Source organism: Rhinolophus ferrumequinum, chromosome 9 (genome assembly GCF_004115265.2).
Source record: "Rhinolophus ferrumequinum isolate MPI-CBG mRhiFer1 chromosome 9, mRhiFer1_v1.p, whole genome shotgun sequence".
NCBI classification, from domain to species: Eukaryota; Metazoa; Chordata; class Mammalia; order Chiroptera; family Rhinolophidae; genus Rhinolophus; species Rhinolophus ferrumequinum.
The window spans coordinates 55,326,559-55,340,012 of NC_046292.1; the positions used below are offsets into that span (position 1 = coordinate 55,326,559).

Consider the following 13,454-nt stretch of genomic DNA (forward strand, 5'->3'; position numbering starts at 1 on the left):
CAGGGAAAGTTATTCCTGTTGTCCCAAAGTATCATTTTCCAAAACTGGTTTCACCCTGTAATAAAGAAACCTTCGAATTAAAAAAAAAAAAAAAAAAAAAAAATGTCATCTATCCACCTAAAAAAGCGTCTTGGAGGTATATGTGATCTTGATCTGATGACAAATTATTTTACATCTTTTTCCTTCAAAAGAAAGCTTCCACCAGGTATGTGTTAGCAAACATATCCAGAGCTTCCTTAGAAGCACTAATTCTAACTCCCTACTACCACAGGCAGCTGAAGCTGAAAACTACCAGTTTTAATAAAGCTCACCCTTCATGAAGATCCTTCAGCGGTTAGGGATGGACAGTAATAGCTATAATTTCCATATCTGAGAGGTATTTATTGGATCATGGTGAGAGGGCCAAGAAAGAGAGGGATGCAGGAAGGAGCGGGCTGTGGTTGCAGTCTATTGTCTGGGAGAAAGGCTTGCCCACTGGAAGAAACAGGTGTTTTTATGTGACGTGCCCAGCACTTACCTGCCACAGGGTAGATGCTCAATAGATGTTACCTTCACTTTTCTCCCTTAATGCTATTTCATGTTAATATAGCATTTTAAGGAACATGGAGTGTGTTTACATGCATTAGGTTACTAGACCCTCACAACACCATTTGGAGACAGGCTGGATTTTATGTTTGAAAATATGAACCATCTGAGAGGTCAGATCTCATATATAGCACTAGGTCACACAGCCAGTGCATTTTAGAGTCTGTAACTCGGATCATCTGATTCCCACACTCTCCATCTCCTTTACTGCTCTGAGCGGCAAGGATTCGCTAATGTGCACCTGGCCACTTTCTATCTTATTTTTAAAATGTTCTTCACTGTATGTCTTCATACCTTCAAGGGTCATTTATCATCTCCTTGTGTTTGCTTTTCTGTTTGCTTCTCCATTTCCCCTCATTCTCGGTTTGTAAATGTGTTACATGTGTCATGTTCTTGGGTCCGTCGTTAGTCGTTAAAAGTTCTTTGTGCAGGATCTTAAGCTCTTCCAAGTTAAAGACACCCTACAAACAAAGCCCATTTCATTCTGGGCCCTATTTTTCCTTTGAATGCTTTTGCTCAAATACCAAACACAACTTGTGTGTTGCTTTATGAGACAGAAACAGTCGTGCGGCTATAGCTATGATTGTGCCATTACCATTCTGAGGTTTTGATTTTGTGCTTCATATTTTTCCTGTGTTCTTAACTTGATGTCCTAGCTTGAATTTTTATTTCGCTCTAATCATTTTTTTAAATTTGAAGTCTTCCTTTTTATTTTGGCAATTTCAGATGGAACGCTACATTTGAAAAAAAAAATGTTCACAGAAAAACTGAAGGTTAAATCAGTTTTATTCTGTAAACAGTGCCTAAATTATCATCTTCCCATAACAACCCGATTAATATGTTAGAGCAAAGCTGAAAAGCCAAAAACCGTACTGAAAATGTAGAGCTAGGGCGACACCGTCTGGTGAGGAGCAAACAGCATTTTGTCAACAGCAGCAAAAACTAATTTAGAAAACGGCCCTTCCTCCCAGACAGATTTTATTCCAACAAACCTATCTTTTGTGAATACCTGGTATGTCTCAGGCTCTGTGACAGGCCCTGGAACTAGTGATAGGGCAAGACTTGATCCTTGCATTCAAGAATCTAACCTCCTCCCGGGGAAGAAACATCTCTATCTACACACTTACCCAAAGAGAGATAACGATCAAGTATGTCAACATTGTCATTGTGTTGGGTACACAGAAGAAGGATCAGATTTTCCCACCGGACCGCAGAGGCGGCTTACTCTCACGGACCCGGGAGGTCCTCACAGGGGAGGGCTGAAGTCTTGACGGATGTGTAGGTGTTGAGACACAACAAGGTAGGAATCCTGCAGGGAATGAAGAGCAGATGGTGCCGCACGTTGGGAACTAAAACAGCATGTGCACAGGCTGAGAGACCATGTGTTCACTGACCGGAAGGCTTCTCAGTCCACCTGGAGAACAGAGAGCGTGGAGAGAGATGTGGCTAGAGAGATCGACAGGGCCCCAACCCAAATGGCCTTTGGAAGCTCAACTAAGAAGTGTGGGTTTTATGATCTGGGCGTCAGGGACCCGTTGGAAGGTGTAAGCATGAAAGTGATAGGATCAGATTTTTCCACTGGAAAAATCACACCTAGCTGCAGTGTGCAGGGAAGGAGGAAGATTAGTTAAGATCGGGAAAGTAAAGTAGGAAGCTGTTAAAAGAGCTCTAGAGAAATGAGGGCCTGAATTGGGACAGAGAATGTGGGGATGGAGAAGGAGAAAGAGTTTCAGGAAAGAGCATCAGCCTATGTTACAGCTTGTTTAGAAGTGGACTCTCAGAAAAATAATTTTTAAAGCTACTTGATGTTTATATGGCTTTTATATGAAAATGAAAGGGGGGCCAGCCCGGTGGCTCAGGCGGTTAGAGCTCCATGCTCCTAACTCCGAAGGCTGCTGGTTCGATTCCCACATGGGCCAGTGGGCTCTCAACCACAAGGTTGCCAGTTCAATTCCTTGAGTCTCCCAAGGGATGGTGGGCAGCGCCCCTTGCAACTAAGATTGAACACAGTACCTTGAGCTGAGCTGCCGCTGAGCTCTCGGATGGCTCAGTTGGTTGGAGCACGTCCTCTCAACCACAAGGTTGCCAGTTCCATTCCGACAAGGGATGGTGGGCTGCACACCCTGCAACTAGCAACGGCAACTGGACCTGGAGCTGAGCTGCACCCGCCACAACTAAGACTGACTGAAAGGACAACAACTTGAAGCTGAACGGCACCCTCCACAACTAAGATTGAAAGGACAACAACTTGACTTGGAGAAAAGTCCTGAAGTACACACTGTTCCCCAATAAAGTCCTGTTCCCCTTCCCCAATAAAATCTTTAAAAAAAAAAATGAAAGGAACATTTCTTTTCCTTAAACAAAGAAAGGCCCACCTTTTAATGTAGATATCTTCTTTTTCTTTGTATGTGGTCTTAGGAAAGAATTAAACTATTTCTCATCGCATGGAAGCATAATTGCTCCACAATCCAAGGACACAATTTTACAAAGTAAATTTGAAAACTTTCAAAAAATATTGATCTCACCTGAATATATTTAATGATTGCCACTTGGAAACGAGCCCAGAGACACCTATCTGTAGCAACAGTGCTTAAATACTCCCATAAAAAGGCACCCAAGTTCCTTGGGAAATTTGGATAACTGTAATGTTTTTCAAAGGAAGGTTAAAATTTTTAAGTGAACAGCCCTAATTATAAATTGAGAAATTAAATATAATGCAAAAGAGGCCATGATTTCCCTTGTTGTCACAATAAAATTAGGGACTACATTGTGTTCACTAAGTATCACACAAGGACATACACTTATCTTCATTGATTCAACAAATATTTACTGGGTGTTTCTATGTATGAGCTACCATGACAGATACACATATGAAGAAGTAATATAAATCCCTTGTCTTCCATGAATAGATAGCTCAGTTTATGAAAAGATATATATGCACATATACATGTATACACAATGTATGTCTACATATATGCACACACATATATGCATGTTTACATGTAACATGCACATGTTACATCCATTTAAACAATATTCCAAACCATGAAGTGTGAAAAAATACTTTAGAAGTAAACTAAAATTCTCTGCTTTATTAAACATAGTTGACCTGTAATAGTTGAAGAGTGAGATTATTTAATTCAAGTCTTTTTTATATAAAAACATAACTTTATAAAGCTTTAGCATAATCTAACCATCTATATCATACTACCTAACAATATACTATCCCTTCCTTATTCAGGGATAGTATATCCATTGAAACAAAACTTATAAAACCTTACAAAAAGAAGAAATCAGATAACATATCTTCCATATATAGTACCACCCTTTGGGTAATATATATATATACATATATATATACATATATATATGTATATATATATATACACACACACACACACATACACATACGATAGCATTTGAAAAATCGTTTCACTTAACACATTACATGGTCCCACAAGAATAATTATTACAGACAACATTCTTTTCAAAAACAAAATATGTATTGAACAGACTAAAAGCAGCACAGAGAATAAAAATTTGAACATACAGTGACTTAATGTTGCCAGGTAATGTGGTTACAACCATCACTTGTGAATATGTATCCCACAGTAATTAAACAGGTAAGCTGATTTTTACCTACAAAAATATTCGATGATCAGAAAATAAGTTATGCTTATTATGAAGTCTATTCTTAAATCATCTGCTTAATATCTACAACATGTATTTCAGATGCTAATTTAAATGTCATCAGGTGGCATTTATTTCGTATTTTGGAATTTTACACCAAAGTGAATTTCAAGAATTGGAAAAAAAACATGTAACTCCAAGTTTTTTTTTACAAAAACCATCTTTGGCTACATAATCTTGATCTGTCAGAATGTTTGCCACATCTCAACCTATAAAATAATAAGTCTGCAGATAAATAAGCAATATTGCCAAACATGAAAGGTGTCCTGGTCCTCTGTCATGCCTGAGAGACAGTGATTGCCCAAAACTGGCTTTCCCCCAAGCTTTGACGTGCTTTACATGTGGCCAAGGGAATTCGAAATAAGAGATAAATAAATACATCTTTTGGTATATTGAATGAATGAAAGAAAACTTTTAAAAATCTATCGAAATCTTTGGATGTATCCATCGTAGGGAAGATGATTTAAATTAAGGTTTGATTCACATAGTCATCTGCATTTCACTAACGGTTTTACAGAACTGTTTAGCCAGTTTCAATAAGATCACACAGGTATATTCCCTTGAGACTTAAAGACGCAGTCTATTTTATTATAAAATACATAAACTGTTGAATGAATGAATGAACGAATATGAATGACATCAGTTTCATGAGTGAGTTGGACTAGATTAAACCTTTCTTCTAACACAAGAGCACACAAAAACACCATCATCTCTCCCTGGATTATACAATGGCCTCCTTAGTGGTCTTCTCATTGTGATAAAATTAAGTTCTCCCAATTACAGGCATCCAAGCCAGATCTGAAGAACAGAAGTGAATGGGGCCATCCTCCTGACACTTGGCCGTTGAGCTGGTAAGCAGCATTGTGGAGACCTTGGTTTTTTCTGCATATGCTCTGGTGTCTTAGTCACTAACTCTTTGGGTGGTAAGAAGTGGATATGGTGTTGCTGGTGGTTTGCCAATCCCTGGATTGCAGCTAAGTGGTCCTTCTAACTCCCCTCCTTCTTGATAGGTGCAGAGATAGCAACTCCCCTTGGCAGGTACTTTACAGCTTTATTCTAAGTCATTACTGGAAGTCCAGCCTAGAGTCTACCCTCTTTCCTTTTCTGGTGATGTTTGAACACTTTCTCCCTGTATAAACCACTTTCTGCTTTACACAAGAGTGTTTTTATTTCTGTATCCAAACCCTAATGCATACACTTTTCCATCTACCTCAGATTAAATTCTAAATATTTCCACTGATCTACACGGCTCTCTGCTACCTCTTTGATGTCATCTGTTACTCTTGCTCTCCTTCATTCCACCCCAGTCAGGGCTCTTTGATCCTCCTAAAACACACCACACACACACACACTCCTTCCTCAAGGCTTTTGCACTTGCTTTTCCCTCTGTCTGGAAAGCTCTATGTCCAGATACCATCTGCATGATTGACTCCATCATTTCCTTTAGGTATCTTGTTCAAATACACGTATCACCTTCATGAAGAGGCTTTCCTGACTACCCTACATGAAATAGCAACTGCTCCCAACACTCCCTTGCTCCTTACTCTGCTCTGTTTCTATGTATAGCTCTTATCATCTCTCAACATACCACGTACTTACCTGCCTATTTGCTTTCTGTCATCTCTCTCCACCAAAATGCGAATAATATGAAACCAGACACTATCACGGATGTATAACCTGCCTGGAGAAAAATGACTGTCTCAAAGTAGGTGCTTAATAAATATTTGTTAAATGAATGATGTTTATTTGAATTATTTATGAAAGTTTTTAGTCAGATGGGCAAGCTAGAGGTTTTTACAATTTATCAACCACTTACTATATGGCAGGTACTCTTTTCTACCTCACACGAGACAAAAGACCACCAACCCATGCCTGAATAAACAGAGCAGTGGGAGTCAGACGAGTCAATAGGTAGTCAATTGTACCTTGATAAAACTGGAAAAACAGATAATTGTAATCCATTTGTTCATCCAACATATATTTATTGAGTACTTAATAGAAGAGAGCTAAATTTTTTATAGGCTTTCTATGTGCCAAGCATTGTGCAAAGGCATAATAAGACTTACCTAATATACTTTTTATGACAATCCAATAAAGTCACTATTATCCCTGATTTCCAACCGAGAAACTGGAGGCCTAAAAAAGCCAAGGTTGCCACACTAGTGAAAGATAAAGGCTAGATCCTAGTTCTGTCTGACTCTATATTGTTATTCTGCTTAAAAAAACATGGAGAAGAGCCATCTCACCTGTTAGTGAGGTCAGAATAGCCTTACAAGTAGAAGTGACACCTAAGGTAAACCTTCAAAAGTAACATGTTGGAATTAGGCAAAGATTGGAGGGTAAGACATCTTTGGGCTAAATGAGTATCAGGGGGAGAGTCATGATACTGTACTTTCCGTAAAGAAAGAAACACAGGTCTTCCGGGTCTTTGTTTTCATTACTAAAGTAGGTTAAATTTTGGTTCTCTGAATGAGTTACTGAAATACAATTTAAAAAAGGCACGCACACACACACACACACACACACACACACACACATTGTAAACAATAACAAAATTAATTTAAAATATGATATAACTCAATCATGCAATGCAAAACATCAGCATGAAGGAATAACATATAAACATAAGATTGAGGAATATCTAGCATTCCAGATTTTAACAAAAGAGATATGATTGCCTATAAACATTTTCCATTTATAGCACATAATTGAATAACTTATGTGGCAATTAAATTATGTGCCAATTAACTAGAATTGCAAGCTTTAATAAAACAAGTTTAAAACAAGTGGAAGTTATTACTGAAGCACATAAATTGCTTTTTTACCCTTACTAAGTTGAATTGACCCATTAAAAATTAATACTGACCTACGTTATGCACTTTCTGTATGTAGAACATAAGTTTAGGAGTTAGGCTGATAAAAGTTTTCAAGGTATAAATTATGTAAGCTTAAGAGGGTTTGATGCTTGCTTCATCCAACCGAAATAAAAAGGGAAAAAAAATGTTTTAATGGATTGGTTTCACTTTTATATTTTTAGGAATTCCAGTTTTTTCTCTTACTCATCTAAAGTGACGTTTTCTTTGAAGCAAGATGCCAGGTACCCAGATCTAAGCTTTGAAAGCACATAAAACCAACCTTTCCATACCTGATACAAGTGTCAAATTTTCAAATTACAGTTAATGTACAAACATGTGCATACTTACGTGTTCTTCTGTAATACAATTTAGACTTCAAATTACATATGCATATATTACCTTGTGTGTATGTATGTTTGTATGTAAAACTTGAAAGAAAACTTCACACGTAGGAAAACCGAACAGACCACCATAATCCTTTCCTCCTCAAACATCCGAGGGCCTGCCTTCCTGTAATACCGTGTTCAGTCTCACTCCTCACCTCGAGAAGCTTAAATTCTAGGGCAAAAGAATTACATCAAAAGAGGGAAATATTCACTCCTCCTGATTAGCAACTGCTGATTATACTAAGCTTCAGCCATTCCTCCTTCTTTCCTACCGTGTGGTTTACAGCAATTTGCTTTCACTAAGGGTGTGAGTGACACCAGATGAACAGCTGCTGCCACGTTCTACCTACCTCCCAGAGGGAAAAATGCTTTGCTCATTTTCTAAATACTGCACACAGAGCTATATACAGATCATCTAAAAATCAATCAAATGATTCATTTCAAAATATATCTGGAAAAGGGGTATACACGGCACAGACAGGAGTAGAGGCAGGAACGTTTTGGGTTTGAAGGGGAAATTACAGAAGGTGCGCCAGCCCCTACTACATATGATTGATATTTCATTGGGTAGATGAAGTGAAGTGATGAAAATAAAGCTGGAAATTGGAGTTGACTACGGGTTTGATCCAGGTTTGGGGTTCAATGTGTGACTTTTGTAGAAGGATGGTGGTTCAAGGTAACTGAGGGTTTTCTGGTGACCACCAAGGCTTGGTGGAATGTGAGGGCTGGTTAAGGGCAATGGACTGACAAGCGACGAGGGATCAAATAAATGAGGCACTGAATGAAGTCCAAGAGCAGGTGCAAGTAAAACAGGGCAAAAGGACTTTAAATGACCTCTGCTCCGGAAGTTGTTTGCTCCCCTCTCTAGCCACTTTAGAAAGACGTATTAACATAAATTTTCCCAGTCCTCATCATCTGGGGACTGTAAGTGAGGCAAACAAGGTTACAGAAATAGTAATAACACCAACTCTATGATTTCCGTGACTCCAGTGTCTGGTTTAGGGCATCCAGCTCCCTGAGAAATCTTCCCCAAGTATTTCTGGGGGGACTCAGGCTATCGAGACCGGCTACTTTCCCTGGTCCTGTGGTTCCAAGAACCCTAGGTACTGCTGCTACTTTTCTAGTGTGCACCCCAATCCCTTGGTCTGCCTCTGACACTCCCCCAGGGAAAACAAGCAGTGCTAGGACCCACCGCGTACACATTCCCTATTCTTTGGTAAAATCAGTGTTCTGAACTTTTACTTTTCAAATGCATTATTTGAGTACATTTTCATGCAGAAATAAGGTACATTCCATGAATCCGTGTGTAATAAATACGTATCAATTTATTCTATAAACGTTTGCTAACTTCCTTCCATTGTTGAAGCACAGAGATGGGTTTAGGAAATGAAAAACACAGCCTCCGCACTCAAGAAATTCACATCACTCTAATCAGGGACGCAGGCAAAGAAATAGTAAATTGCAATAGTGCTAGGTGTGCTTATTGGTTTCTGTTTGTGGGGTGTGTGTGTGAGTGTGTAGACCAGTCTTCTTCCACAAAGAATGTAACACCCTTGGCAGGGCGGCAAGTGATCAGATTTATTCTAGGAGCAGAGAGAAAAGGTGGGGTGGTCATGGGAGATTTTCTTCAGGAGGTTATCACATTGTAAGGCTGAAATTCCACGTGCTTCCCAAAAGGTGCAGCACCTCCTAAAAAAGGAGCCAGAGGAGGAGTGGCAGCAACAGTAGGGCAGGAGCCAGCACCAATTAAGGGTCGTTCACAGTGTTTCTTAGGACCTCAAAGGTATTTGTTAAAGTTTGCAAATGCCTAGGACCCACACTATCCCAGAATCAGAACAGGAGGAGGGATGCTTAGGAACCTGCATTTAAACAAGCTCCCCAGGTGAGTTTTATGCGTAATAAACCGTGTTTGAAAATTATTAGCCTACAATGTAATATGCTGGATGTTAATGCCAGGGATGCTAATTTAACTCATTTATTTTTTTTCAAGCTTCCAATGCAGCAAAGGGTAATAATATTTTAAGATTCTAGAAACCCAGGGACATGGTGCTTCTGGGATTAATGTCAAACCATGGGCAGTTCTCTTTGATGCAAAGCCAAGTAACAAGAGAGACCAATAATCATGGCAGCTAGTCTTTACTAAGCACTTACCATAAAAAACAAACGAATGTAAAAGCTTAGCTGGAATTCCCCTACTCTTGCCAGATGTGCCACCCACTTGGTGGGAAAGGTTCTCCACCCACTTAGTTCCTTTATCAACTAGACTGGCTACACCCCATCCTGTCCTCAACTTATTGAGTCTTACCTCTCTGCCAGCCTGTGAAACTCTTCAAACAAACCAATCACACACACCCCCACGGGAGCCAGGGCCTACTCCACCCTCTTGTTACTACAAAACTTGCCTCCCACAAGCCCTTCTGATGCTTTCTGCTCCCATGTGCAAAACCCATATGGCCTGTCTCCTGGCATTCAGTGTCCTCTTCCCCGGACTATGAGTATATGTGACTAATAACTGTTGCCAATCTCATTTGACCAGTGTTGGGTGTTGTGTGTTTGGCCACCACCGTCTTTAGGGTGGGGGATCCCTCCTTCACCAACAGGGTAAACAGGAGTTGATCAGAACCGTCATGTTAGTTGAGTTGTGAAGGATGAATGAGATTTAGGTAGGTGGAGAAATGGAGAAAAGCATGTCAGAACAGAGTTATAAAGTAGTATGATGTATTTAAGGAAAGATAAGCAAGTTGGTAGAATGGGGATATAGTGAAGGGTAAGGATAAAGAAGCAGGGCCTTTGTGAAAAGCTAAGAAGTTTATGGGGTTTTTTTTCTGAAACACATTAAGGATTTTAATCAGGCATTTCACAAAGACCACTCTGGTAGCATGTGGCCAACAGATTTACAATAGGGCAAGAATAAGGGCCCAGCTGTCAGTGACAATGCCATGACAGGAAATCAAGCCAGAAGCAACGAGCGTTTAGACCGAGGCATTGGCAGTGAGTGAGATTCTACAGGTAAAAAGACAATAGAAGCCATTCAACTGAGTGGCCACCTGGATGTAGGGCTGGGGACATGGGAGAAGGAAGAATTGAGATTGACTGCTGGACTTGGGTAACCTGTTACAAGTTGTCTTCATTCACTGAGATAGGAAATACATGAAGAAGAAAAGGTTTTGTTATGGACCAAAGTCCGTGTGCCCTCGAAAGGCAAAAACTCAAAACATCAGTGTGAAGTACGGAAGAAAAAGTTCATTGATCGAGAAGGCACCAACTGAGAAGCTGGAAGACCTAATCCTCGAATCCATCTGGCCACTGGACTAGGTCAAGGGGTTTTACCGGGCTATAGGGGGAACAGGTACACAGAAGTGCTGGTAGTGATGGAGAAACTGACCTAAAATGGTTCTCTGCCACGTGGAACTGACCTAAGATGGTGGCCCAAGTGGAGAGAGAAGTCCCCAGCCTAAGCCCCAGCCCACTTCTGCATAAAACCCCTCCAAGCCACACCCTGAGCCAATCACCAGACAACACCTACCCCTTCCACAACTCAAGGAAGTCCCCAACCCATAAAAACCTGCTCAAAACCTTGCTAGGGGCTCAGTCCTTTGGGAAAGATGCTGCTGAGCCTGCCGGCGTAATAAAGCTGACCTTCCTAACTCTCTGAGTGCTGCTTGGGTTCTTTCCGGTCCTGGTATCCGCAACAGTAGGGCAAGTTAATTGGAGGACCTTGGAGCTTGGCTATTTATGGTAAGGGGTGTCAATACCAGATCCTCCTAGACAATAGACCCTTGGCTTCTGAAAGGGTGCCAGTGCTCAAGTCCCAGTTATGTCCTGGTCCTTTGGTTCTGTGGGGTGGGGAGGGGGTGGAGACTTTGGTTCCAGGTGCAGCTGAAGGCCGAAGTTCTCTCCTCTGCATATGCTTCAGCTGCGTGACTTGTGGTTTTGGTCTGCTGTCTCTAAAAAACAACTCAGTATCTGGTTAAACAGGATAGGACCATTTTGAGCTGGTTCTATGGTTACAGTTTGTGATTGGGAAGGATTCAATTCTGAACATAATGATTTTGAGAAGTCTGTGAAACACCCAAGTGATCAGTCCATTCGTCTTAGAATAGGTTGGAGATAAAGACTTGAGAGAACAAAGGTGATACCGATCACAATGAGATGCCACCTCACTCCGGTCAGAATGGCTATCATCAATAAATCAACAAACAACAAGTGCTGGTGAGGACATGGAGAAAAGGGACCCCTTGTGCACTGTTGGTGGGATTGCAGATTGGTGCAGCCACCATGGAAATCAGTATGGAGGTATCTCAAAAAACTGGAAATGGAACTAACTTATGACCCAGCAATTCCAATCTTAGATATCTACCTAGAGATATCCAAAATGCTAATTTGAAAAACTATATGCACCCCTATATTTATTGCAGAGCTATTCACAACAGCCAAGATGTGGAAACAACCAAAATGCCCATCGGTAGACAACTGGATTAAGAAATTGTGGTATATTTATACAATGGAGTATTACTCGACCATGAAAAAGAATGAAATCTTACCATTTGCAATGATATGGATGGACCTAGAGAACATTATGCTAAGTGAAATAAGTCAGACGGAGAAAGACAAATACCATATGATCTCACTTATATGTGAAATCTAAAGAATAGAATAAATGAACAAACTAATCAGAAAAAGTCTCAGAAACATAGAGGAAAAACTGAGGGTTGCTAGATGGGAGGGGGGAGGGGGATAAGGGGGAGGTGAGGGGATTAGAAAGCACAATCAGTAGCCACAAGATTGCCATGGGGATACGAAAGACAGTTTGGGGAATATAATCAATAATGTTGTGAAGATTTTGTAGGGTATCCGATGGACACTTGTCTTATTAAGGAGACGACTTCATAGACAGTGTAGATGCCTGACCACTGCACTGTATACCTGAAGCTGAGTAATACTGAATGTCAACTATAATTTAATACCCTGTTTCCCCGAATATAAGATGTAGCTGGACCATCAGCTCTAATGCGTCTTTTGGAGCAAAAATTAATATAAGATCCGGGTCTTATATTAATTTTTGCTCCAAAAGACGCATTAGAGCTGATGGTCCAGCTACATCTTATTTTTGGGGAAACATATATGCAGTCACAAGAAGTGGAGTACAGCATAAGGAATAGTCAGTGGACCTGTAACAGCTATATACAATGTCAGAGGGGTAGTAGATTGGGAGGAGGGTTATCACTTTGTGAGGGGTGTAAATGTCTATTACATTGTTTTGTACATCTGAAACTAATAAAGAAAATAAAAATAAAAAGTAAAGCATACCAACAATTAAGAGGTGAGTATAAGGAGAGATGTTTGAAAAGAAACCTGAGAGAGACCAGGGGTATCAGCAGAATAATGATCTGAAAGTGAGGATGGGAAAGAAACTGAGGTGTTTATATTTTTAGAGAGATGATGAAGCTACAAGATTCAGGGGATACCTGATAGAGCAAAGTTCATGAAGAGGCCAGAGCAATGTAATTCAAAGAAAAGATGGAGGCATTATGCTTAAAAAGAAGGGTGGGGGGGTGGTCATCACTTCTAATGAAACAGGAGATAAAGCCAAAAGGATGCAAATACATCCGTAAGTTTGAATAGGGTTAGTATTTTCTTCACTGTGAAAAAAAATTCCAGATAAATTGCCTGCCAGTGAGTGGAACAAACTCTGGAAAAGAGTGTTCCTCATTTGGTTAACTAGCAGGCTGACAATAAAACGGTAAAGAATTCCAGCATCTTAAGAGTTTTCATTTGTGTGGAAATGTAGACTGATAGACATAAAAAGGAACATAATCTGTGAAGCACTTAGAAGCTACCGTGATGGGTCTATAAACAAGACTACGTGAAACCATCTAATAAACTCAAAACTTACTCCAGACTAAAAGAAACTACAAGACATATAAAAACTCAAATT

The 13,454-nt window shown here is 40.1% G+C and overlaps 1 protein-coding gene across 1 annotated transcript in view; it reads right to left on the minus strand.

The window, feature by feature from the left end:
- Window positions 1-1,382: 1,382 nt before the first annotated feature.
- Window positions 1,383-13,454, minus strand: part of CRYZ (crystallin zeta) — a 43,250-nt gene continuing 31,178 nt past the window's right edge. Inside the window, exon 8 of the mRNA XM_033115250.1 lies at window positions 1,383-1,999. Within this exon, the coding sequence (XP_032971141.1) occupies window positions 1,991-1,999 (9 nt within the window). The 3' untranslated portion in view covers window positions 1,383-1,990. The remainder of the gene's footprint in view (window positions 2,000-13,454) is intronic.